General features: G+C 35.7%; 2 protein-coding genes and 1 long non-coding RNA gene across 3 annotated transcripts; 1 reads left to right on the forward strand and 2 right to left on the reverse strand.

The window, feature by feature from the left end:
* Window positions 1-709: 709 nt before the first annotated feature.
* LOC124646270 lies at window positions 710-7,150 on the reverse strand. The gene is made up of 2 exons (XR_006986309.1): window positions 6,622-7,150; window positions 710-1,352 (listed from the first exon to the last, which is right to left on the reverse strand). It is a non-coding gene; the product is annotated as an uncharacterized LOC124646270 (long non-coding RNA).
* A 568-nt stretch (window positions 7,151-7,718) lies between these two features.
* On the forward strand, window positions 7,719-8,090 carry LOC124646269 (ragulator complex protein LAMTOR5). Its single transcript, XM_047186387.1, has one exon. It carries the CDS (start codon window positions 7,818-7,820, stop codon window positions 8,088-8,090), a length of 273 nt encoding a protein of 90 aa, XP_047042343.1. The 5' UTR covers window positions 7,719-7,817.
* Window positions 8,091-9,154: 1,064 nt separating this feature from the next.
* LOC124645857 (calcium channel flower) lies at window positions 9,155-26,660 on the reverse strand. The gene is made up of 5 exons (XM_047185803.1): window positions 26,536-26,660; window positions 26,334-26,454; window positions 17,103-17,310; window positions 14,085-14,195; window positions 9,155-12,790 (listed from the first exon to the last, which is right to left on the reverse strand). The coding sequence occupies exons 1-5, from the start codon at window positions 26,536-26,538 to the stop codon at window positions 12,655-12,657; spliced, it is 579 nt and encodes a 192-aa protein (XP_047041759.1). The 5' UTR covers window positions 26,539-26,660; the 3' UTR covers window positions 9,155-12,654.
* Between the last annotated feature and the right edge of the window lie 256 nt (window positions 26,661-26,916).

Below are 26,916 nucleotides of genomic sequence, written 5' to 3' on the forward strand. Positions count from 1 at the left end.
TATAAAGAGTTCTTATGTCACGGCTTATCAAACGTGCGGTTAACCGGAAGATATTCGGAGAAAGGCTTGCGGATTGCTTACTCATCATGATATTTAATTCTGTGTCATGTTTTGAACATTAGTTGATACAACTAGGTCAATTAGGATTGCAGAAATGCAGTGCCTCCTCTCAAACAGACGTATACGTAGTAGACTCAAAGTAGGTTCACAGTCAATTATTCTTAAGCCTTAACTCAGTTTAATATGAGTGTTCTTCCTTGTTTATCATTAATATCCTAAAAAAACTGGGAAAATCTACATAAAAGCATTTGTTTACCTACTTTGTTTACCTACACCTACATTAGCCACAGTGATAAGACTATTTATGATCTGACTAGAATCAAGATTTTATCGTGTGTGACTAAAAATATGTAGTAAAAAACACACCTTGCCTTTTAATTGGGCTAATTTGAACGCTGGTACCTTAATTAGAGCGCCTACAAAGTTTTGCGGCCAACGCTTGTTCCTATGAAACGTAAGCGTGACGGATAATTTCATCAGGCGCTTAGAGTATTACGGTTGGTCACATCTTCTCTAAATAAGGATTTACTTTATGGCACAGCTTACGATCTTAATGTTCAATATCTTATTCACCATATAGGATAAAATTATTTATTGTTTTTGATTTCCAGATTAAACAGAATGGCTCTTCAATAAAAAAGAAAAACAGTTATTTTTTAAACTCATTTATTTGTAGGTATCCTATTTTGCGGTCACACCAAAACAAACTCGGACATTATTGCTTCTAGGGTGATTAAATCTGACGCTTATTAGATAATAACAAGAAGACAAAAATGCAAACTTTTTAAAATGACTATCATCCGTTTTTATTTAGAATCCACTTAAGACTGAACGGAAATTTTAATTTAGTAAGCTCATAAACTAGCTGCAGGTATAACATTTTTCTATTTATTTATTTTTATTTAGATAAGATCACGGAATCACATCGAGTTAAGTCTATGCTAAAACTTTGACTGAGTACATCACAAAAAAAATAGCGCTACACAAGTAAGATTTATAAAAATACATATCGCTCATAAAACCACGTATTGTTAACACCATACGATTAATATTTATCCGTAGATATATCTAGATAAACAAGGTAACATAGATCGTTTATAAACTAAAATTAACAAAATAATGATAATATTCATTCATCTCTCAGAAGATCAACCTGCAGTGGAAATCTGCTCTTCTTCTCCATCAGACTGTTTCAGAAATGGTGTACGGTTTGGAGTCAGGACCTGGTGGAGGCACCTCCTCTTTCAGGGTCTTCATACCTTTGAGAGAGTTCTTTACCGCTTCATATGGAGCTGAAACAACAGTCAAATATCTACAAGTTACTTTGCAAATGACTTTAAAACATTTCATTAAATTAATTTAACTATTAACTCTCGTGATTAAATCAACAACAATCGACAATCTTTCAGAATTTGTTCTAAACCTAAAAACTGTTTTGTGCTTCTAACTATTATGACAATGGCAAGGTCGATGCGAAAAGAAGGATAACATAAATACGAACTCAATTTAGCATTCCGTTATAAATTCATACTTAGACATAATTAAAAAAAAAATTCTAAGAATTTTTATTTATTCACAATATATTTACATTAATTGAAAATAAAATAAAATAAACTTATATATATATATATACAACTTAAAACTAAAAAAAATAATTAAAAAAACACATTAGGTATCAGTCTTACAACAGATTTGGAACTTTTCCGTTAAATACATCGAATGCGCATCGAATCGAAGTGTGATCACCATAGTGGGATCATAGAACAAAGATATAAGTGGAGGAAACGTTTTTTTTTTTTTTCGCTGGCTTAAATAACGTCACTGCCTGATTAAGAAATGCCAGTATCTGTAGGTATTTTAAGGTATGAGGAACTCTAATTTCATCTTGTATTTAAATATTTGCCTTGGAAGTGTTCACAAATAAGTTATTGAACCTGGCTTTCAAACAAATCTAGTTTCATTATTTTCTAATGACAAAAGATTTCATGGTTTTCAAAATGTCAGTCAAGTTTTTTACAAAAATACAAAAATGCAAATATTTTTTCCGACCTATGCTAAATATTATTCTACGGTTGTTAAGCACATTGTTTATTTAAACTTAAACATAATGAGGTCGTTTTACACGACTTCCTTGAAACAAACAAATATTAACTAACTAAATGTTGGTATTTGTCTAGTCAATTAATCTTTTAATATTTCCTGTTTAGCTTACATCGTATACAGTTTTATTCAAATAACTTTACCAGTCTGAAATTAGCCGTTTTAAGTACCTACATCTCGCACATGCGCAGTAGTGTTTTGTTTGTACGTTTTGACATGTCAAGCACCATGCAGGCCAAAATGGCAGATGTGCCTATTAGCGGGTTCAAAATAAACGATCTTCAACATTTTAATCACCACGTATTGATTGAAGAAACACTCTTTTTATTACAAAATCTTTTCGACCTTGTGGGCAAGCAAACAAGTTTTTTGAAACTGAAGTAAAAGTTGAATGTAACAGAAAACCATAACTGATATTCGGCCTGTTTACTGTAAGTCTAGGTGATAATAATCTGACTGAGTTCGTGAGTTCTGACCCGCTGTGACAGACTACACTACATGCATGTTGCAAATTATATAATGTTATCGTGACCTTTTTTTATAATAATTTATAGTGACGCAGATTATTATCAAAAACCAAATCATACACAAATATAATATAGGTGCAGGTTTAGTCACAAGTCCAAAATTCGGAGCCCAAAACACTCTTGCGTAACTTCTAACGCGGACAGGTTATTCAACCGCACACGATTTTTTCATAAACACATACTAGGGCATGCAATTTCGGTAAAATAAAAATTACCGGTAAAAATTCGGTAATTAAAATATTTTTACCGGTAAACCGGTAAAACGGTAATTTTTGTATTTTTTTAAAATGTGATATTATATCAATAAGATTGGGTAGTAAAACAGCAAAAAATAATTAAAAATACAAGGTATAAGGTGGTAAACATTTTTTGTGACGTGGGCCGTAACAAACAGACATGTCAGTACCATCCGTACGCGATGTCGTCGACAAAATGCAAGAGAAACGGCTGCGATGGTTCGGCCATGTGAAAAGGAGACCACCTGAATACATCGCCAATGTTGTGTACTCAATCTCAATATACCCGGTCAAAGGTGCAGAGGCAGACCGAAACGGTGGTGGTGGAGTGTCGTAATGAATGACATGAAAATCTACGAACTCGAAGAGGAAGATGTCCTGGATAGAGTGAAGTGGAAGAAGAAGATACGGAAAGCGGACTACGTCACAAGACGGGATAAACGCTAAGAATTACCGTGAAGTAAAAGCCCTCTTTTATGGTAAATCGTAGGCATTTTATGGACCAGAGTCGCGGTAACTCTTTCGAACAATCCCGCAGCCCCGGCAGGCCTTGGCCCTGCGCGTGGAACAACTCGGGCCGCCGTCACGGGTCTGTTGTCTATGCAGACGGAGGAACGACGAGCCACCCGAACTCACCGTCCACAGACCGACGCCTGCGGTGGCCGGGAGTCTCTCGACAATCGGCGCCCGTGGTGTCTTCCTGGTCCACTACAGCGGCTGGGATGAGAGGTGCGAACTCGCAGGCGCTCAACCGTCTCCTTCTCGAGCATGACTGCTTCGCAGAAGGAGGCGACGGCTTCCCATTCCCTCTCGCTCCGGACCATGGCTTGAACCAGGGCCGGACGCGAGAGGTCGCCGCTGCCTATTGGCTCGACGACGACACGGCGGTACCCTTCCCAAGCCGTGCAAACCTGGAATGTGTGCTCCACTGTATCCTCAGAGCTGTCCGCATGGTGGTGAAGTAAAAGCCCTTGCTCAATAAGGTCATAGAGTAGGTAAAATAAGCATAAGCTACATTTTTACCTAATAGATGGTAGTCGTGGTGGCCTAGTGGGTAAAGGACCAACCTCTCAAGTATGAGGGCGCGGGTTCGATCCCAGGTCAGGCAAGTACCAATGCAACTTTTCTAAGTTTGTATGTACTTTCTAAGTATATCTTAGACATCATTGACTGTGTTTCGGATGGCACGTTAAACTGTAGGTCCCGGCTGTCATTGAACATCCTTGGCAGTCGTTACGGGTAGTCAGAAGCCAGTAAGTCTGACACCAGTCTAACCAAGGGGTATCGGGTTGCCCGGGTAACTGGGTTGAGGAGGTCAGATAGGCAGTCGCTTCTTGTAAAGCACTGGTACTCAGCTGAATCCGGTTAGACTGGAAGTCGACCCCAACATGATTGGGAAAAAGGCTATAAAAAGGATATAAAAAAAGATGCTGACAGCCTATGAGGAAATTCAGAATAACCAAATGAATAAAATTTGTTTAGATATTATAAATTAAGATGAGAATGAAGATTTGTACTTGTACGTGTACTTTCCTAAAAAACAGCAACTTTAACACTCTTACAATAATGTTATGTATTCAAAATTACATTATGTTCAGGCTACATAATGAAGATTTGACGTTAAATGAACAATTGCTATATATTATCACAAAAACGTAAAAACCGGTAATTTACCGGTTACACATTATTTTTACCGGTAAATTAAAGATCGCGAAAATGGGCGGTTTTACCGGTAAAACCGAAACCGGTAAACCGGTATTGCATACCCTAACACATACTCGATATAGACACTTTTGCAATATTTTCTTTCCAACAATTTCGTTACATATCCAATATAGTCTTCGAACTTTGAGAATTTGGACATATCGAGTTACACAATGATAAATATCAAGCCAACGACCAAAATAAGTTTTCGTAAGAACCACAATTCGGTTGTAACGAAATAAATACTACTCAAGGTCCTTTCTCGCATAATTAATTGGTAATTGAATTAACTATTCTATTAATGTAGAAAGTGTTCATAATAGTTTTAATTTACTTACCTATTAAATTTTCAGTTATCGATATGGTTAAGGCTGTTTTCGAAGAAATTGACTTGTTTTAGGAAAGAATTTGATATTTAATTACACCGATGACTAAATGCATCCTACTGAGATTTCAGTCAACCATCGTACGTGTAAATAATAAACTCTATGTATAAAAGAAAGTCGTGTGAATTACACTACTTATAGTTACAGTAACTACTTATACTAACAGCTAACCCTGAGCAAATGCTTGTGCACTATAATATGTCCTACGTAGTTGGCTGATCTCCATTATGAGAACAACCGCCGGAGCCGATAGTCGGCTAGGAGGACATCATCATCAACAGTTATTGCGGGTGAAACCGCGCGCAGAAGCTTGTTAGTATTAAATATTGTTGAAGTCTAATATGTATATCCAAAGAATAATCAGTACTTTTCTCACGGTATGTATCAAGAAATAGCGAATGGCGTGTCGAGACGGTCGCATGAGAACAATTAAATTACAATAACAATGTCCCAACAGTCGGCAATCGCCATGCTTAATCGTAAAGTTTTATTGCCCCTTACGGTAACGCTAGCCACGATTTTATTGCAAGAATTTTACTTTTTAATTTTAGGACAAAATCTTGTGTAGTACCCAGGATAGGACCCTGTGGTACACCAATCTTGGGTGTGGTAGACATGTCTCAATCCTTCACAATTTGGAGACTACAACTTTAAGAAAAATATGATAATTCCAACGCAATTGATTTCTTACTTGTAATCTGCTTATCTTTGTCAACCAATTAGTTAAGCGTGTTTTTCGACACGGTAGGTTCCCTTAAATCAAGCTACAACAACAAACGCTCTGAAATTTTGCAAAGTAGGAACCTACGCCTCCTCCAGATTCCAGACATCCATTGTAAAGTATTGGATTGTTATATTTATCTGCCTAACTCCTACAGGATTTCCATATACCTTTTTTATGGGAAATCGTCAAATGACCACTCCCGCTGTGGCTTAGCAGCGTGAGGGAGTGCTAGAGTCTTACTGACTAAAACCCATCACGTTCCTTCTTAGGCTTTTTATGTAACAGAGCTGCGGTAACTCTTTCGAACAATCCCGCAGCCCCATTCCTATATACCCCCTATATACCTAAATCTTATTACCGGCAACTGTTTTGCAAGGCAGGACCTCCTAATTGCAATGTTTAGTAAAAAAACGAATCTATTCTAGTTACTTAATTTATCTAACAGCAAATTATATAGCTGATGCTAGCTTAATTGCAGCCCAGCTTAGATTCAAAACTGGTTCATGGTTGTACAAAGTGGCTAGACTAGATAAAGTAGGCACTCTTTACATGCTAGCTATTTACTTAGTCGAATGGTTTATTTTACGAACTTTATTCTTAAAAACAGCCTTTTGTTCACTAAAGTACATAGTGGTCTTACTTGGCGACTGCTTTAAATAAATTTGAATAAGTAAATACAAATACAGATGGCGGAGAATAAGAATATATTTATGTTATTTCAAAAAATCTTGCAGAAAAAAGACTGAGGGGCTAATATATGGGTTGGGATTTGAGATCAACTGGATTTCCAACCTTTTGAGTATAAAACTCTTGCAAAAGTTCCTTTTCACAGAAAAAAAATACTGTCGTGTCAATGGTTTATGTACAATGTAGGTTTTACATACCGGACCATATTCTCAGTTTTCTTTTAGACGCCTCATCATCATACGTACAGAGTCTTATTATATCAAATACTGCTAAACAAGTGAGGAATATCAGTAAACTGTACACAATTAGTTGCAACATAGCGGCGGCCACACACGAGCTGCTTCGCCGACTACAATATTATTACTAAAAGCAGAAGGTTATGCATGGCAAGATACTGGTTTATTCAACGCAAAAAATACATGAACTTGAACTTGCAATCTTGAGGTTTAGTCAATTTTAAACTTTATTTTAATTTGCAGATGGATCAGTTTTATTTTTCTGTAAATGACTTCCTGTGCAGTTTAGGCTGTACGCACAGATTGTTTGTATTTTTTTTTTATTTTTTCATCGAAATTCGTACAATACAAAGTACCTTGTAGGAAGGTAACTTATTTTCTTTGTTATGCTTTGTTAGGAATTACTGATATCAAAATGTTTTATCGTTTTGAGCAGATCAGTTATTAGTGCTATCATCCCGTTTTGGTCTTTACATCATTGTCAGTGTGACCTAAATAGCAAGATAAACAGTGAACCTAGGTATACGACTAACTTAACCAGTAAACCTAGGTTCACGAGCTATACAGTACAACAGACGAAAACTATGCCAGTGTCATTGCATAAACCCAGTTACGTAAGGTTATGGTTTCTAAGTGTAATAATGGGACTCGGCCGCTGCGACCTTACCGAAGTACCGGTGGGTGTCGTCATTTCCGCTGTTACCCATGTTTACTAGGAATCGTGTTACCTAGGACAATGTAGATTTTGTATTTAATCTTCACTTGAAGTTAAGGTAATGGAAATATATGTCTAAAGTAGGTACATATGCTCTGATACCTACGATTTATTAAGGTGTCTTATTTGAATTCAGTACGTGTACTATTTTGCATCCACGAAAACAAAGCTGGATTTAAGGAGGCAGCTTCCACTTTTCTTTTAGACTATCATGAAGTTATTTGATTGCCGAAAAATAACCATCATAGTATTTTAAAATTATTTATCTATAAAAAAGAAACAATCAACAGATAGCATTGCGTAAATTGGAACGCTATGAACATGACAAATTCTAATTTGACAGTCAAATGACATTGACGTTTGACAGTTCCAATTCGATCTTTGTTAGACGTAAACAAAAAATTCAATTTAGCTTTAAAACACAATAAAACTAAGCTATACCATGGAGAAAGAGTTAGACAAAGTAGTTGAGGAGATAATGTCGACTCCGAATGTGAGCGGTTGCCTAGTAGCGGACCACCAGGGGCTGTGTTTGGCTGCGAAAGGAACGGCGCACGTTGACTCAGCAGGGATTGTAGTCGCGATATCTGAGCAGGCGTGTAAAATACAGCCCAATCTGAAGCCGCCCACTGTTTGCTTAGAGACAGACAAGAAGCAGTGTCTGATTCAGCGACACGGAACGATCACCGGAGCGATTATCAAGCAGAAATCATAGTAAGTTTCAATGCTATATGTATCAGATTTTATACTTTTACTGTTTTCTATAAGTACAAAGAACCTTTAGATGTGCACAAATTCTATGTCACTCCAGTTGGTTGAAGTCTGTTTTATGGTTTGTAGCAATAAAATTATCCAAAGTTTTCCATTGTCCTCATATTGGTTTTACTGTCATATAGGCTCCTAACGTTACATTAGACCTTGTTAGTCCTATTTACTTTAAAGATTATATATACTGTTATATTAACAATTTTATTCTTTTTCAGATTTCTACACCAATTTGAATTGTTCTTTGCAATGCAGCGGATACTGATAATAAAAGAATAATGTTTATTTTACGTTAAATAATATAAAATGTATGTACCTTAATATTAAAATAATGATGCTAGTGTATTTTTTGTAAATAAAGAATTTTATAGTATGTACATAAATATCTTTTTTTTATATAAAACTAGCTTCTACCCACAGCTTCACCCGCGTAGAGTTCGGTTATATCGCATTTCCAAGAGAATTCTTCAAAATTCCGGGATAAAAACTATCCTATGTTCTTTCTCAAGGTCAACTCTATCTGTGTCTCTGTACCAAATTTTATTTAAATCAGTTCAATGGATTAGACGTGAAAGTGTAACAGGCAGACAGACAGATTTACTTTCACATTTATAATATTAGTAGGGATGCTTATTACTCAGGACAGCTAACCCAGCCTTTTTTCTTATCACATATTTAGATCGCACAACGGTTTGACTCTCCCCTAAATACCTCTATAGACACAACAAGTAGACAAGAAATACAGAATCTAGGATTCCAGAGCTCACTACTCTTCCCCAGAGGCAGGAGGCAATAGCACAATGTATTTCTTGATAAAAATCGAGACATGCCCTGAATTTCTTTTTTTTCTTAGCCCGAACTGTCCTGCTGCTGAGCAAAGGCCTCCCCACTTCGTCTCCACATCTGTCGATGAGTTTTAATTTATGGACTGAAAATTTCAGATGGTTTTGGGTTGTTGGACATTGCTTTATCTTCTAAAGTTGATCAAAGAGGTACAAAAATAAAACACAAACATCAATATACACACATTTATTACAGATATGCTTTCCTAATTATAACAGTAACTTGACGAGAAACAACTGCAACCGCTTAAACTATACAACTATGTATACTCTTACTGTATGTGTTACAAACAATTTTACTAGTTACCACTTGGATTCAGTGCAGGGATAAATACTTTGTTCGGTAAAGAACCTTAAGGTTAATATTGCAATATTTGCTGGAAAAGATCCCATTACTATAAAATTCCAACATATTTGACACAGGTCTACAACTGCCTTTGTATCTATTAACTATTATTTTCTTGCCTACACAGTGCACTAAACGTTCTATTTTTATCTCTGCACTAACCCTAAGTATACAAGCCACGTAACTATTTAAATCTCAAATAACTGTCGAACTGAACTTGAACAGAGTTGCAAGTGTTTAGGCTAAGCAAGAATATATACCAACTTATCAATTTAATCATCATACCATATACTATATACAATCTCAACGTAAATTCTTATTTTAACAATTAATTCGCTTAATATAGATAGATAAATAAATCGATGCATGTAAAAATCATGATGTCTAATAAAAAAAATATTCAATGTAAATAAGGAAGCACATTGCACGTAATCAATCATTCCAATCAGTGTTGCAAGTTTAAAAATCAATTCAATAATCCTGGCAACACTTCATAATTATACAAGTTTAAATAAAAACTCTTTTCACTAAAATATTGGCTGTGTGAGCAAAAATGTTAAAACTAGCAAAATATTACCTAAGACTAGGGCCTTTCTTATTCACAATAATACTTACGCAGTCACTGTGGCGTTTTATAATCTTTATTTTACAAAAATATCTTGCAATTACAGTAACAGTGATAATCTTTTTTTATATTGTGTTGCAGAACAATTCTCTAATGGCTATGTGATATATATTTTCAAAAATGTGTCCATTAATAGTTGAGACTACCATACCATACACAGATGCTGTCCAAACTTCAACAAATGTCATATAGTTCGGTTTCTCAACTGCTTATAATATCTATTAATATCCATTGAATACTGACCAAAAACATTTATAAAGAATTGTAGTTATAGGTACATATTTTCTGGCTAGGGAAGGTAGTTCCATGTAGTCTAGTCCACTACACTTGAAATTAACACCGTCTCAACAAATTGACATTGTTGTAACAATGTTATGACAACTAGTTTGCATGCAAGATAAGAATTGAAAAGAAAAGACCCATAAATTCAGTACGATTCCGGAATGCTTACAATACGATCCTAATGCCTCGTTTAGTCTGTTGATAATCCGGTCTCAGAACTTACAAGTAAACCCTGATTACAAGGCAAAAGAATCCCTCTCTTAATGTCTTTAACAAACACAGCTTTAAAAAAATGCTTCCGAAACAAATCACAACTTCATAAGGAATACGATATGGTGAAATATCAGGCTTCGTTACAACTGATGCCTCATTTAGCATTCGGTTTAGTAGCTCGCCGCGTTCATGAGCCAGTAATGACTGCATTTTCTTAGAAGCGACGAGACGAAGTGAAGTACTAAACGAGGCTCCAGTCGGCGTGAACGAGGCCTCAGTAAGTCTAGCACGAAGGAAGGCGTAGCTACATATATTTTCTATAGAAATAAACACATTACATCAATGTCAAGAAAATTTCGCTAACTACTACGCTAAGTATCATTTAATTTGGATCAAACTCCTTGAAACACGACATATGGCCGCACAATTCAATATAACTGCCTATAATAATTTGGACGAAAATAATATAAAATATGAGCAATAATAATATAAATAATTTTATTTAATTACGATTTTTGTGTCACCACAAGATGATAACAATTTACTAGTGAAAAATAACAGTTTTAAAAGTAAAACTTTTTCAGCCAGGTATTTTGAAGATATGTATGAAATATAGACGTTTTACTATTTCATAGAGGGCAGAATTGAGTCAGTAATATCCCCTGAAGTTTCTAAAAGGGGTTTTACGATACCCACATAGAAAGTAATAAAACGTTGAAAAAACCCAAAACGTGAGCAATCGTGTACCGTTCGCCTAATAAATTAACATTAAACAAATAATTATACTATTAACAGCCCTCGACTACGTTACGATTACACTCGCTACCTAAAGAACGAATAAATATGAAGTACCAAAGGATACATCTTATTTCAAAGTGTAAGAAGTTCCTAACTTTATTACTATAACACCGTGACTTCAAAATTGACATAGCTATTGAGACGAGACCATCCAATCCGGAACATTATGGTATCTTCACACCATACTTCATTTTGAAGCCACCCCACAAATCTGATTAGCCCTTAAGACATAAATAAATAATTCTCCTACCAAATTACTTCTGTTTGAGGTTCACTTTTAATAGATTTCAAGTGCATTGGTCCTTTATTATGAACATGTTCTTATTAAAAAGACCACTTATTGCAAAACAGCCTCTATTGCAAGGACATAACATCTATTTTTGTTTAATCTCCTCTCACGGGCCAAGCGATATGGTACAATATGTCTAGTATAATGTGCTTAGTTCATAAACCTCTATAGATTTAACAAATAATTGAATATTATAATACAATCATGCTGAATATTATCATAGACAAGAATATTAACTATCTACAAGCAGACTCAATCAAAAACGTTGGCAATACTATTTGTTTTGTATGGAGGACACTTTTTTTGTTGGCAACACTAAACTAAGGAGTTTACAGTGAATATTGCTGAACGTCTCGAAGTTTCGGCTGAACTTATCTTTAGTATAGACGTTAATAAAGTCTTAGTAATAACTATGCGCTCCATAGTACCAGAAATTCTTACAAAAAATACTTGCCATAAAAAATCAGCATTCATTTATATAAAACTGGTATTTTGAAACATTCATCCGATCAACTAGAATAAACTATGAATAACATTTTACATTCACATTTCACAAATAGGGTAATTCCACATAACCCATTACCACAAATCATTTAACTATGCATTTTATAAGGTAAGTTGTACACATATTTATTGCATACCACTACCTTATATCTTAAAATGATTCGTGATAACAGGTCTGAACTCTTAAATTATATAAACATTTTAGAAATACAAGCAATTTTATAACGCTGGCCTCTTAAAAATCAAGGCAGTACCGTTTCAGCGCCAAACTTTAGTAGTAAACTAGTAACCTGTTGTATGCCGGTGCGCGAGACACAATTGATTTTCTATTGTTCTATAATTAGCGGCATACAAGCGATTAAAGGCGCCAGATAATTAAATGGGCAACTGGCAGGGTTCCCATTTATTAATCAGTAGGGCGCCAGGATAATTAAACAAGAATTCATAGTTAATTGAAATGTAATTTTAGGGGCGCCAGGATAATAAAGGGCGCTGGATTATTTTTTCCAGGGCGCCAGCATAATAAAAACCAGTATAATGAGTCCATGTTAATTCCCTTATGATCTATCGAGTACCAGGAGCGCATACAATGAAGGAGACTCACGGAGTACGGGGTCAGTTGCGCGCGGGAACGCCGGTGAAGCTGATGGGCTGTTCGTTCGTCACGAGGTTGGCGCGAGGCGCGCTCGTCGGCTGGCCTAACCCTGCTTCCAAGTTGGCAGCCGACGTCCTCATGTCTTCTATGGAGCCTCTGTTGTTGATATATAGATTTTAGTTATATGTTTCACGGATTAGTAAGTATATGGAGTACATGTTTCAATGGTTTCGAAAGATACTCAAAGATTTTTTTTTTCGGTGCAAAATGTTTTAGCTGTACTTGATAACGTAAAAAAGTGCTCTAGAAATGAAAATAGAACTAATTAAATCCTTAGATAACATTTAGTAAAAAAAATGTGCTCCTCCAGTGCTGGAAAAAGACCTGTGCAAATCAAAGAAAAAACAGAAAGTTCCTGCGAGAATATGCAATTAAAAAAACAAACGAAGAAATTACAAAACATTTAATTCAAAATTCTCCGACGTCCCTTCTCACAATTACTATACTTATAATCACAAAAAAATGCTTGTACATATGAAAAAGACTGGCCCGTCGCAAAATTCTGTCGAAAAATTACACCATAAGTAGGTTCTAAGACCATGCAAGCCCATAGCATACGAAGCACAGACAGGAACAGTTAGAATGCGTGCCTCATTTAGTTGGGACGCCACACGTCGGGGTCCTCCATGAGGGTGACGTTGTGGTCGTGCGAGCTCGCCAGCGGAGCGCCCGGGGGCGTAGTCCCGCCCGCCGCCATCGCCGCCATGTCGTCGCGAGACCCCCTGCGCGTCACGCGCACACACACACACGCAGTATTAGTTACACACACATGGCCTTTGACCAGTTAATTACACAAAGCTTTAGTTGAATTAGATATTTCTTTACTTCCCATTTTTTTCTGTAGGTATATGAAACTTTGATTCGACAGATTTCTTTCTTATGCCAAAAAAAATAACGATCTTTCATTATTGCACATGATATCCATCCAATGCCAAGGTAAAGTTCTAATGCTTTATTTTACATTAACGACAGAAACTGCCAAACCCCCGAAGTAAAAATGCATTTCAGTTTAAGAAGTTCAGCATTTATAATAAAAATATGCATAGCATTACAGATCATACAAAATACCAGTAAATCCGTACACAGCTCGAAACTTTACATACCCAAACAAAGTAACCCTTTAAAGCAAGAACTCGAAAGATTGTTTAAAGCACCCACACCCAACAGAAATTAGTTCATACTTTTTATAATTAATAAATATATTATTGACACCAGAATCCTACAAAGTAACGTTGGAAAAATACATTCACATTTACCTCTATTCTGACAATGGGTAAAATGACGTTCAATAAAGTGGCGTTATTATTCTGGCGCCCTTTGCAAAATTACTTTGTACAATTCTGGCGCCCATACTAATATTAAGAGTATTAAATAAATGGCGTATACTGACTTTTTGCCGAGCGCCATCATGCCGTATATGATACCGGTCGCGAAGATCAGACCGCTGCCGAACCACGTGCTCATGCTTAGGAAGCACATGAAGAATGGTGGGACTGACAGCCTGAAAGAGAAGGAAATAAAAAGTTTGTTAAATATATTTTGATTTAAAAGATAAAAAGTCATTTATTCAAAGTAAACTGAAAATCTGCATTTTTTTAAGGTCAAATTTACAAAAGACAGCCCCCAAAACGCCCGCCCTTCACCACTTCCTATGTTTTTTTGCTGGCAAGAAGAAGTGGTGGAACAACATCCCCAGCAACAACTTTTCAAAATAATAATAGTGATGATAGAAGGTAGGCCCTGATATTATAATCTGAATGATTGATTGCAGTTAAGCTGATATACCTACTCTACACCAAACAATATTATAAAGCTGACAACTTTGTCTGCTTCATAATCTCGCTAATCTTAAGAACTACTGGACCGATTTCTAAAATCTTTCAGCTTTAACGAAAACTAAAGCAGCATCCCGCAGACTCAAGTAAAACCTCTGGTGGAAGGTAGCAAGGACTATATCTCAGGTAGATGAAAATATACAAACATCAGTTGTCATTTCCAAATAAAAAAAAATCCCATACTTTAGAACCACTTAGTAAATGTTCCGCCGAACTTAAACATTGAGTCACATGTTTCTCAACCGTAGGATGAAGATATTAATGTTATTATTGAAGAACGCAGTACAATGCCTCTCGCGGCATTCATTGTGACGTGGGATAAAGCAATTCGCAACACATGCTATGAAATTTTATTGGTTCATTATCACCTGACTTGTGAGTGTCAGTTCAGGTATATGGGATCGGGAATAGTATGATACAATAGGAATAAAAGAAATAGGTCATACTAGCGATGTTTACAACAGTTTCACCCGCGTCCTGTGTGAACGATTGCCCGAAACCGGATGAAAATTCTTATAACCTATGTAATTCGGAGAAACTGTAGCTTTCCAATAGTGAAATAATTTTCCAAATCAGTTAAACAGTTTCGGAGCGGAGAGTTAAATTGTTTTTATTATGGAAACAAAGAAATAGGAAGTGATTGCGAATATCACAGCTCTCCCTTTTTGAAGAACAATGAATGTACATATTAGCTATATCTAAACATAAGTATCTGCCTATCAATTAATCATCAATAATAATCTACTGTTTTACCAAAAACGCAGTGACTCACTTTATGCACTAAAGGACGTTGCCCCGAGGACATTGGTCTGACGAGGTAAAACACAGTGTAAAAAAAACTTGACATTAATTAGATCATACCAACAAACCCATAAACTTGACCATAGGCCCATTATCTAAATCAGTTAACTCAACCTACGTAATAAATAGAGCAACAAAAAAATTTATTAGTCTACAAACGACATACATAACTACAATAATGTGAGATATACACAGAGATACATACAACCTGTATGCTGTTCAACGCTTTGATAAAGCCAATGAGTCAGACTTGACGTTGTTGTACCTACAACTGTTGATATACTTAGATACGTCACCGATTGCGTTGATACTGCACAAGTATGGAATAGAATTAAAAGTTTAGAGGAACCAGTGGTGGCAAAACTTTTGAATTACAAAATGAAAATGGTATTTTCCGTATCTTCGACACAAAACATTTCAAAGGGAGGGAGTACTAACTAATGGCATCCAGACCTATAGTGGATTTGAGTAGACGAAGGTGCACTTTCTCTTCTCTTAGACACAGTCCAATGGGACACATTTTCATTAACTTTTTATATGAATCATCCTGATTCAAGTAGCTTCATCCGTTTAAGGGCTTTGATATCATAAATAGAGCAACAAATAAATTAATTTAAAAAAAGGCATAATTACAATGTAATAGATATACATACAATCTGTGTGCTGTTAAACGTTTTGATAAAGCCAATGAGTCAGACTTGACGTTGTAACTGTACTGTTAATATACTTAGCTATGTAACAGAATGCGTACTGTGAGAGTGAGGGAAGAGAACTCTCAAGGCCCAATAGGACAATTGATGACAATTTTTTTTCTATGAATCATTCCGATTGAACTAGAATTTAATTAAATTAAAACTCAATTAAGTAGCTTCATCCGTTTAAGTGCTTTGATATACACAGACAAACATCAATACATAACATACGTTCTCTTTAATCACAGACAAAACTTTACCGTATCGAAGACCGAAAATCGGAACGCTTTCGTCGATAAATTAAATATTAAACCGGATATTCTGGTCATGAATTAATTAATTACGCCCAGTCTTAATTAATTCTATCATAATTTCGACTTTTTTATAATTTTTCCTTCTAAACATTTTTTAATTAAGGTTTCTGTTCTTTTTATTTGCAGTTAATTTAGTACCGTGAAACGCTCTATTCTATTGTTTTATTATGTACGAGAAAAATGTGATAAGATTTAATGAAAATTCAATGTCTCGATATTATTGTATTATGTTATCGCAACACTATCTGTACACTAATGCTTTCAATTTGGGCATTCCCCATCGTTTCTGCGTTTCATAACATAAGTATTTAATGAATTTCGTATTACAAATAACACAATTTAAATGTCCTATTTTAATCTAAGAGGAAAAATATTTATACCTGCCAACGAACCGAATCAATTGTATAGAATATTTATGTAAGTACTCTACTTACATACGTTATTTGATTTTATTTCATACAGCAATCAATAATACGGACAACTACGTGCCTTCTGAGGAATAAAAATTCTAGGCTAGCATGGTCTTCATCAGCTCCAAGTTTCACCAAACATCTTACCCGTAGCTATTTAAAGTTAAATGTATAGGTAGACTGTCATTTTATACGCCTTACCTAAATAAAATTGGGATAAGGCCAGTAATATGTAGTCCATACATCTTCAAAAACATTCATCATCATCATCATCATCTCAGCCATGGGACGTCCACTGCTGAACATAGGCCTACCCTTTAGATCTCCACAAAAACATTCAAGTAAGAAAAACTCACCCAATATACAGCGCAGCCTTGTTCCAATAAGGCCTGCTCTCCACCTTATCGCTGAGGGTCTGCACGTAGTCTATGAAGAAGCAGCAGCACGGAGCTTCACACACTATCACTATGAACCCTGCCAGCATCTGCCAGATGCCGGCTATGAGGCAGGCCACGTTCAGGACCACGATGCTGATGCAGTTGAGGAGACCCAGGACTATGGCAACTGGAAGTAAAGGGAAACTTTTGTTATTACGCTTATTGAAGCAATGGTCAATATGGCTTCTATTTTTTATGAGTCCTTTAAACTAAAAAATCGCATCAGTTTTCCATTCTCACTTCCCTATCTACTCCATAAGTATATACTTCCTTATGTAATACTCATACCTCGTAATTCTCAGACGCTACTTAACTTTAAATTCTACTTAAAACTACCTATATCCTTCGCAGAAATTTACGTAAATGTGATAGACAGAATGATGCTTGAGCAGTGCTTAAAGTGGGGCGTTCCAGTATTCGGCCGATAATCTTTGTATTCTTAAAATGTGACTGAAGTATTGTGTTGCTGGTGAGTTTGTTCCACCACTTCTTCTTCCCAGCAAAAACACATAGGAAGTGGTGAAGGGCGAGCGTTTTGGGGGCTGTCTTTTGTTTTGACGTTCAAAAAGCGCTGATTTTCAGCCTACTTTGAATAAATGACTTTTGATTTTAATTTGATTTCTTTTTGATGAATACACACGGGCGCTTGGATTTAGAGACTCCTATCTACACGTTTGAATAAAAAATCTACGTTAAGACAACACGATTTGTGCTGCGTTTCATTTAGTTACATAGACTACAGTGCGTGTACAATCCCATTATTTTACAAACGCCTATCACAGCTGAAGCCTTTCATTGCTATGGCATATAGAAAGTAGATATACAATCATACATGTACTATAGTTCGGCCATTCAGAGAATGCGTTCCTGACACGTCGCGATTGAACTGACGACGTAACTACATTCATTGATTATTGATATAATAATGTTGTTTTAATGCTCCTCAATTGTTAAAACGGTAAACAACCAGCAAAAATATTTTTATCGTAACTGCAACGCCATTGCAAAGTTACGTCGTCAGTTCAATCGCGACGTGTCAGGAACGCATTCTCTGAATGGCCGAACTATAGGAAGAAAGCGTTCACTTAGTTTGGCAGACATATACTATACGTAATAGCAAATTGTCGATATCAAACGTGTACTGTGACGTCACTATCCGTCATCTCATGCCATCCAATAGACGTTTTTTACGACATATACCGTGTATGTGAAAAGTATTTATTATTAAGAGTATCTATACATTGATCCTCTATACAGAACGAATATGTTTAAGAGTAGCTGTTCCCCGTAGTTTCACCCGCGTCCCTTGGAATTACTTACTTCCCGTACCTGGATAAAATACAGCTATGTCACCCGGGGATGATAGTGTAGCTTAACATAAGATTTTTCAAATTGGTTCAGTAGTTTTCAAGCTTTTATGGTATCAACAAACAGAAATGTTTTCAGAAGAACCTTATACTGTCCATATTCTACCCTATCTAAGGATCAAATAAAGGGTCAAATCTGTTACTTAAAAAATATTCTTCCTAGATTAAAATCTGTATTACATAAGACAGAAATAACAGCTAAAATAACCATTATATATCTAAATAAAACTCAGTTATACACCATTTTAGTTAACGACCTTCCTACACACGCGACAATTGGTCATAACGCCCGAATAGAGATGTGTCCACGCTCTATCTACCATAGCCAATAAAATATTCATAGTAACAAGGTCACATTATTTCTATACAACCTCATTCGGAGTCGTATTAATTAAATTGTGAAAGCTTATATAACTGCTGGATTATAGCGGCCGGGTATTAACTCAGGGATCAGAGAGAACGGGAATTCTCTTTTGTTAGAATGTTTTTTTTTTGTGTTTTTGGGAGAAGGCGGATTAAACACACATTTTATACATTACACACATTACCGGTTAACGTTAACGCACCCGGATAATAAGCCTATGTCGATAAATAGCCTCCTTTTTTATATACTTTTGCCACTTTTGGCCCTCTTTGTCAAGTACGGTGTTGTGTCAATAAATGTGTTTCTTTCTTTCTAAATTGATATTGTTTTTCAAATCAGTTCCGCAGTTCTAGAAAATAATTTATTTTAGCCTTCCTTAGCGTGCTTATTTATAATTTCAGACTTTCTTTATCTCTAGTTTCATGTTCGAGACAGAATATCGAGCACCTTTCTTAATGAAACACAAGTCGCGGTTAAGAAGTTTTGTAATAGGTAACAGAACTATTAACCAACTTTCATGGACGTAACTGGCCACAAAAACCAATATAAAAGAAGCAATAAAATGCAGCACAGTTTGATATAAACATAAAACTTTGCTTATCAGTCGTTATCTTGTACTTTTAAATAACGTAAATAAGTCATTTTGATGTGATTATAATGTTTGTTTTGATGACAGAGGTGACATGAATGAAATTTTTTATTTTTTTGATCAGTCAGTAAATATAAGTCAACCATGATTTGTCAAACTTTGCGTAACCGTGAACTTTATCAATGACCGGTCAGTAATAAACTCGCCCATTTGAAAGGCTGCAAAAGGGAGCATTATCCTATTAGAGAACAAAAGAAAATCCATTGTGTCTCGCGTAGATCTGGGCACCGGCATGCAAGCGGTTATCGAAGCAAGGGGTAGTAGCAAAAGAGGAATCTTGAATTCCCCAACAGCTCCAGAGGCTTTTCGGGCTCTGGAGTCTAGACTATCAGTGTACCGAATTTTATTTAAATCGGTTCAGTAGTTATTGGGAGAAAGCGCGACAAAGAGGCAGACAGTTTCGCATTTATAATGTACTAGCGACCAGCCCCTGCTTCGCACGGGATAACAGTACCTATTTCCCCACTGTTTAATGGATGTTATTATGCTTCTAAACCTTCCTCTTTAATCACTCTATCCAGTGGCGGATTTACCAATAGGCCAAGTAGGCCAGTGCCTAGAGCGGCAGATTTAGAGGGGCGGCAAATTTTGCGAATTTTTTTACAGTTTTTTTTTTATAATTATACGAGTACACAATCCATATATAAATAAACGATTAATAAACTCACTGTAATATATGCTTAGGTTTATGTGATCATGAATTTTAAAATATTCCAATAGCGTTTCAATAAAAATAAATTGAAAAATCCGCTCGCTTCGCTCGCGGTTTCTTCATCTTTTCTGGTTTATTCTGCGCTCTTTGAGTCCAATCTAACAAAATGTTAAAGCACCGAAGTAGCAAAAACAACTGACGCTCTACGCTGACGATTTCTAAGCTGTTCAGGAGGTGGAGGACTTTTGTGTCCCAAATAATTTCGCTTTTGTGTCCTCAAAACTCAACAAATTAAATATTAAAATTCCTCCAAAACAGGAAATATGGTCTATAGTGCAAGCTTACTCACCAACAGAGCAGTCATCTACTTTAGAAATCGATGCATTTTACTCAACTCTCAACATCGCCCTAAAAAAGTACACATACAAACACTGCATAGTAATGGGAGATTTCAATGCTCAGATTGGAAGTCCACGAAATGGAGAAGATTTTGTACTTGATTGTACTTGGCCCTTACATCAGAGGGAAAAGAACAAGGAACGGACAAAAACTAATAGAAATGGCGATGGAAAATAAGATGAGGATAATGAACAGCCTATTCAAGAAAAGAACTTCAAAAAGATGGACTTGGGAATCGCCAGGCGGCAGTTTCAAAAACGAAATTGATTACATCTTAACAAATAGACCAAAATTAATTGACGACTGCGGCACCATTTATCTAAATTTTAATAGCGACCACCGAGTCCTCAGAGCACGTCTGAGCAGGTCAATGGGCACTATTAAAAGTCGACCCTTCAAAGTCAGAAGACCAACACCAAATAACAAACAAATGTTAAACACCATCAAAGACAAACTGAAATTAGTGACAGAATCATCCTTTGAGGGTATAAATACTCAGCAGAAGTACAACATACTACATGAAATATTGACATTGAGACCAGAACCTGATACTAAATATAATACGAAGGATAAGAAAAACTTGTCAGAGAAAGTAATTACACTCCTAGAAGCAAGATCAAAACTGTTAAATACTACAAAGAAAACAAAAATTATCAGAAACAAAATAAGCGAAATAAGTAAAGAAATCAAAAACCAAATAAGAAAAGACAGAGAACGCACTAGGCGTGAAACTTTTGAAAAATACATAAGCAAAACCGGAGGTATTAAAAAGCTCTAAAAACTTTAAAAGAAAAGAAAAACTGGATACCCAATATGAAAGACCGACTTTCGAAAACGAAAACAAAAAGATATGATATACTGTCAATAGCAACTACATTCTACGAAAACCTTTACTCCAGCAAGAACCAAATAGTGAACACCGACTTAAATAACACCGACGCGGTTCCACCTATACTAATAGAAGAAATATACAAGGCAATAGAAACACAGAAGAAGGATAAAGCTCCCGGCCCTGATAATATCAGCAACGAATTACTTACAGATTGTAAAAACGAGCTAGTACCACTACTTAAACACATTTTCAACGACATATTGCACACCGAGGAAATTCCTGCACAGTGGACTACATCAACAATAATCCTACTCCATAAAAAGGGGGACAAAGGAGAAATTAACAACTACAGACCAATAAGCCTAATGTCGAACATTACAAAATTTTTGCAAAAATTGTCCTAAGGCGAATAACCAAAACTCTTGATGAAAACCAGCCCAAGGAACAGGCTGGCTTCCGGTCAGGCTATTCAACATTGGACCATATACTAACGGTAAAACAACTTTTTGAAAAAGCCAAAGAGTTTAAAGTGCCCTTCTACTGTTGCTTCATCGATTTCAACAAGGCATTTGACTCAATAGAACACAACAATATCTGGCAATGTCTGAAGAAACAAGGTGTCGACCAGAAATACATTAGGATTTTAAAAAAAGCATATACACTAACAGTACAGCAAGAATAAAACTAGAGAAACAAGGGAAACAAATAAACATAAACAGAGGCGTACGCCAGGGAGATCCACTGTCACCTAAATTATTCACAGCTGTACTGGAAGATATCTTTCGGAGACTGGAATGGGACCACTACGGACTTAACATAAATGGCGAAAATCTTACACACTTGAGGTTCGCTGATGACATAATAATACTGGCAAGGAGCAAAGACCAACTACAATACATGATCACTGATCTGGATAGAGAAAGCCGCAAGGTAGGTCTGACGATGAACACTTCAAAAACCAAAGCTATGACAAACGCATTGGAAGACAATATTCTTTTAAACGGCGAACCAGTAGAGTTTGTAAAAGAATACACTTACTTGGGCCAACAAATCTCGGTCACTGATATAATGACAAAAGAAATCGACACAAGGAAATGCATGGAAACGCTACTGGGGGTTTAAGGAAATAATGAAGAATACAGAAATCAAAACGTACGTGAAAACAAAACTGTATAACACTTGTATACTCCCAGTCTTGACATATGGCTGCCAGACATGGGCTCTCACCAAAGCGCAATATAAGAAACTTGAAACGTGTCAGACGGCAATGCAAAGAAACATGCTAAATATAAGAAAATCTGATAGAATAAGAAACACAACTATCCGAAGGCGCATGAAAATTGAGAATGTCACAACTAGAATAAGGAAACTAAAGTGGAAATGGTCCGGCCACATAGTCAGAGGCAATGACAAGTGGAACAAAAACATAATATCTTGGTACCCTAGGGACAAGAAAAGAAATCGAGGAAGACAGTACCGAAGATGGGATGACGAAATTAAAAGCATAGCAGGGAATATATGGACTAGAAGAGCCCAATACAGAGCAGAGTGGAAGGAAATGGAGGAGGCCTTTGCCAAAGTTGGGCAAACAGACCAGGTCGTTGGTGTCATCAACTCGTCAGAGTTGTTAGATTAAGATTGTATACTGTAAACAAGGTCTGAATAAAGGCTATTTTTATTTTTATTTTATTTTTTATTTTATTTAATATATGCTTAGGTTTATGTGATCATGAATTTTAAAATATTCCAATAGCGTTTCAATAAAAATAAATTGAAAAATCCGCTCGCTTCGCTCGCGGTTTCTTCATCTTTTCTGCTTTATTCTGCGCTCTTTGAGTCCAATCTAACAAAAAGTTAAAGCACCGAAGTAGCAAAAACAACTGACGCTCTACGCTGACGATTTCTAAGCTGTTCAGGAGGTGGAGGACTTTTGTGTCCCAAATAATTTCGCTTTTGTGTCCTCAAAACTCAAAAAATTTGGCGCTCGCTACGCTCGCGACTTTTTCACTTTAGGCCGGTTTTATAAACTCGTTTTGGTACTTTACTGTTCTAAATCTTAAAAATTTTGCGCTCGCTGCGCTCGCGGCTTTTTTACTTGACACTGGTTTCTATAAAACTAGTTAGCGCTTTATAACTTTGCAGTGGTATGACTCCGGTTTCTTTATGTTAAACCTAGCAAAAAGCACCATGAATGATTTCTACACAATTTTTAAGTACTTCAATTACAATTTTAGTCCGTGATTATATTGTGTCGTTTTTTTGGGGGGGTGCCACCCGATGGGTGCGCCTCTGATATAGTACCTACCCGAACGAATGAACCGATTTTAATTTAGTATTTTTTTTTGTATTACAGGTGTTTTACGGGCGAGTTTCATGAAAATCAATTGAGCCGTTTAAAAGTTACAGAGGTTTTACGCTTTAAAGTCGCTGTCAGATAAACTTGTTAGGTCAACATTAAACTCTTCGGTACATAGCGGGTTGCAAAAATAATCTAGTAACTGACAGAAATAGCATTAAGTTCACAATCATTAGGGGCGGCAAAAATTGAATGGCCTACTAGCGGCAAATTTGTAAATCCGCCACTGACTCTATCTATTAAAAATAACCGTATGAAAATCAGTTGCGTAGTTTTGAAGATTTAAGCGTACAAAGGGACACAGGAACATAAGGCAGATAAGCGACATTGTTTTATACTTTGTAGTGATAGTGATTAATCAGGGCATAAATGGAGTAAACGCTTTAAAGATATCAGAAAAGGGGTGGGCATAAACTGTAATTAACTGGGCCAATATTGCATTAACTGTTTGTATTTTAAAACCTAACTAATAGTTTTAACGTGTTTGATAAGCCGATAAGTTTGACATTTGATACTATCAAGTGTTAATAGAACTGAGAACCAGTTCCTTCATAGATACGATAAATTGCCATTAAAAACATAAATTAACATACATTAAAAATAAACGAGTTTTCATGGGTTTATAATTTATGCATGATATTTCTGAATGATAATAAATATTATAATGAACTTTTAAATAGAATGAGGATTAAAAGGATAATGTAGAATTGCGTGTCAAGGCCATTCCAAATATATGACCTGTTTTGTGAAATAGCTTGTAAAGAATTTAAAACTATTATTATATATCTGCTGCCTAATTTGGTATCATTCTGATGCATTATTTTTGTGCTTAGATAATTAATAAGGGTGTTTACACATTACCTACAGCGGCTGTGTCTTTTCAAACTTTATAGCGTACTAGCTTTTGCCCGCGACTTCTTTCGCGTGGAATAGTAACTTCCGGTAGATTTTTGGTTTGACCAATAGGTGGCGCTATATGTCCGGAATAAATTTTATTTTTATATTTTTTTGTAATAAAAACTATCCTAAGTCCTTTCTCAAGTTTCAAACTATATATGTACCAAATTTCACACAAATCGATTCAGTAGTTTAGGCGTGAAGAAAAGACAGACAGACAGACAGACAGAGTTACTTTCTCATTTATAATATTAGTTAGGATTAGGATTTTTTAGATAAATAGCCACTTAAGTCCATATGTATTAAATATTTTCTGGAATAATATTCAAGTGATTAGTATGCAATATTGTTACATTATGTACAGTTGAAAGTGAAAATAGTATTCTCTAAATACTGCACTTTTACTTAAAAAGGGCTTCTCCCAAGATGTGAGTGAAACTGCAGGGAACAGCTAGTGTTAAAATAAGCATGTAAGTTACTGTTACAATTAACCAATTTGTATTTAACCTAATATTTTAATAGGCATGTCCAATGCACTTCTGTACATAGTGATTGCATTTTGTTACATAACTATATAAAAGCCTAGCTTTTGACCAACATTGAGAAAAAAAGGCAATAGAACATTTTAAAAATCTTGAAGCATAGAAAAAGATTATTTACTTGTTTTCTTTTCATTATTTTCGTATAATTTTAAATGGCTGATTTCCTATGGTTTCATCCCCATCCTGGGGGACTTTCTGCCTGTACATAAGATTTCTTGGGAATAGTGTAGCTTTCTAACAGTAACATAATTGTTCTAATCGGTTCAGCTGATGTGGAGCCTAATGTTTTCTCTATACTATATTAGTATGGAAGTATAGATATGTGTGATGACTTGCGCAAGACGGCTGGCAGGAGCTGGATGCGAGCAGCCGAAAATCGATCTCAGTGGCGTGCACTTGGAGAGGCCTATGTCCAGCAGTGGACTGCTATAGGCTGATGATGATGATGATAGATATGTGCTGGTAACTTAAATACTCTTTGTATAGCCTCAATAATGACATAAAGAGGTTGAATGTACCATAAATAAGATTATTAACAACAGTTAAATAGGTCTAGCTTGTTATTGCACTGTAATCAAAAGTAATGTGTACAGCAGTGATGCAATATTGCTCCATAGACATATTTTTCCTTGTGAATGAATATAGAAACTTGTAAAAACCCAAAAACATTTTGATATTATGTAAAAATATATGACTGTTGAAATTAAACTTTACTTAAGTTTCTTAGAAGTATGCTCAGATATTGTTTATAATCTGAACGATGTTAAAAATGTTCTTATTAAAATTAAATTGTGCAAATGTAATGCCCCAATTATCTTGTTTAATACTTTCTACATAAATATGCACAAGTAATTATCCCTTTGTTACAGAAAGACGCAATACGTGACACCTTGTAATTGTTTATTATTTCAGGCTCATTGTCTAAAATCAAGGGTGGTACTACCGTGTCTGCACATTCGGACACTAAAGATAAGATAATACTGTTGATCTATTAATCAACACTACTTAATTTCTAGAGCACGCGTAATATCCTACTCTTCACGACCAAGTTTTATGTGTATAATGTTTAATTTAAAGTACAATAATACGAACTGAAACCGCCAACTGTTCCAAGTCCCCGACCAGCGTAGCGCATCCACCAAGGCACGTCATCTTTCTGGGCATTGTCGCCGCCCGGCCGGGCCATAAGCATGGAAAGCTTGTCTGTTAACGACTGTAACAATTATTAACATGATTATAAGGTTTCCCTAACGTTAACAAAGCAAATTATTTAATATTTACGATTAATTCTTACCATTTTCGAAAAAATCAATTCACTGCCCTGTCACCTGTCAAGTCAACTAAAAGAAAGCTTGTTCTTACTAGTGCTTCTTGCCGTCCATCACGCATTGCAGCAGAAGCTCTAATCACGGAACAAGACTCTTGTTAATTTTATCATTATTTAATAAAAAAAACATAATTTGTTAATTTCTATCGTAATTATTACTGGCACATATACCATACAGAATTTGTGATTACTTCAGGAAAGATTTACTTTAAGAATTCTCGTTAAAAATGTTTGTAAATAAAAACAGGCTGACCATCCCTCCATTTAGCGTTTAGTTACTTTTTCTGTTTCCGATAGATAAATTATATTCAATCCTAAAAATGTTTTGTTGTGTATTCTTGATGCCTT

The sequence above is a fragment of the Helicoverpa zea genome, chromosome 3 (genome assembly GCF_022581195.2).
Source record: "Helicoverpa zea isolate HzStark_Cry1AcR chromosome 3, ilHelZeax1.1, whole genome shotgun sequence".
In the NCBI taxonomy this organism is placed as follows: Eukaryota; Metazoa; Arthropoda; class Insecta; order Lepidoptera; family Noctuidae; genus Helicoverpa; species Helicoverpa zea.

Excerpts from the sequence above, each read along its gene's own strand:
- LOC124646269 (XM_047186387.1), top strand. The coding sequence starts at position 7,818 with ATGGAGAAAGAGTTAGACAAAGTAGTTGAGGAGATAATGTCGACTCCG.
- LOC124645857 (XM_047185803.1), bottom strand. Across the intron at positions 14,196-17,102 it reads AAGGCTGCGCTGTATATTGG|GCTGTCAGTCCCACCATTCT; the intron begins GTGAGTTTTTCT and ends CTTCTCTTTCAG. Across the intron at positions 12,791-14,084 it reads ATGATGGCGCTCGGCAAAAA|AGGCTCCATAGAAGACATGA; the intron begins GTCAGTATACGC and ends TATCAACAACAG.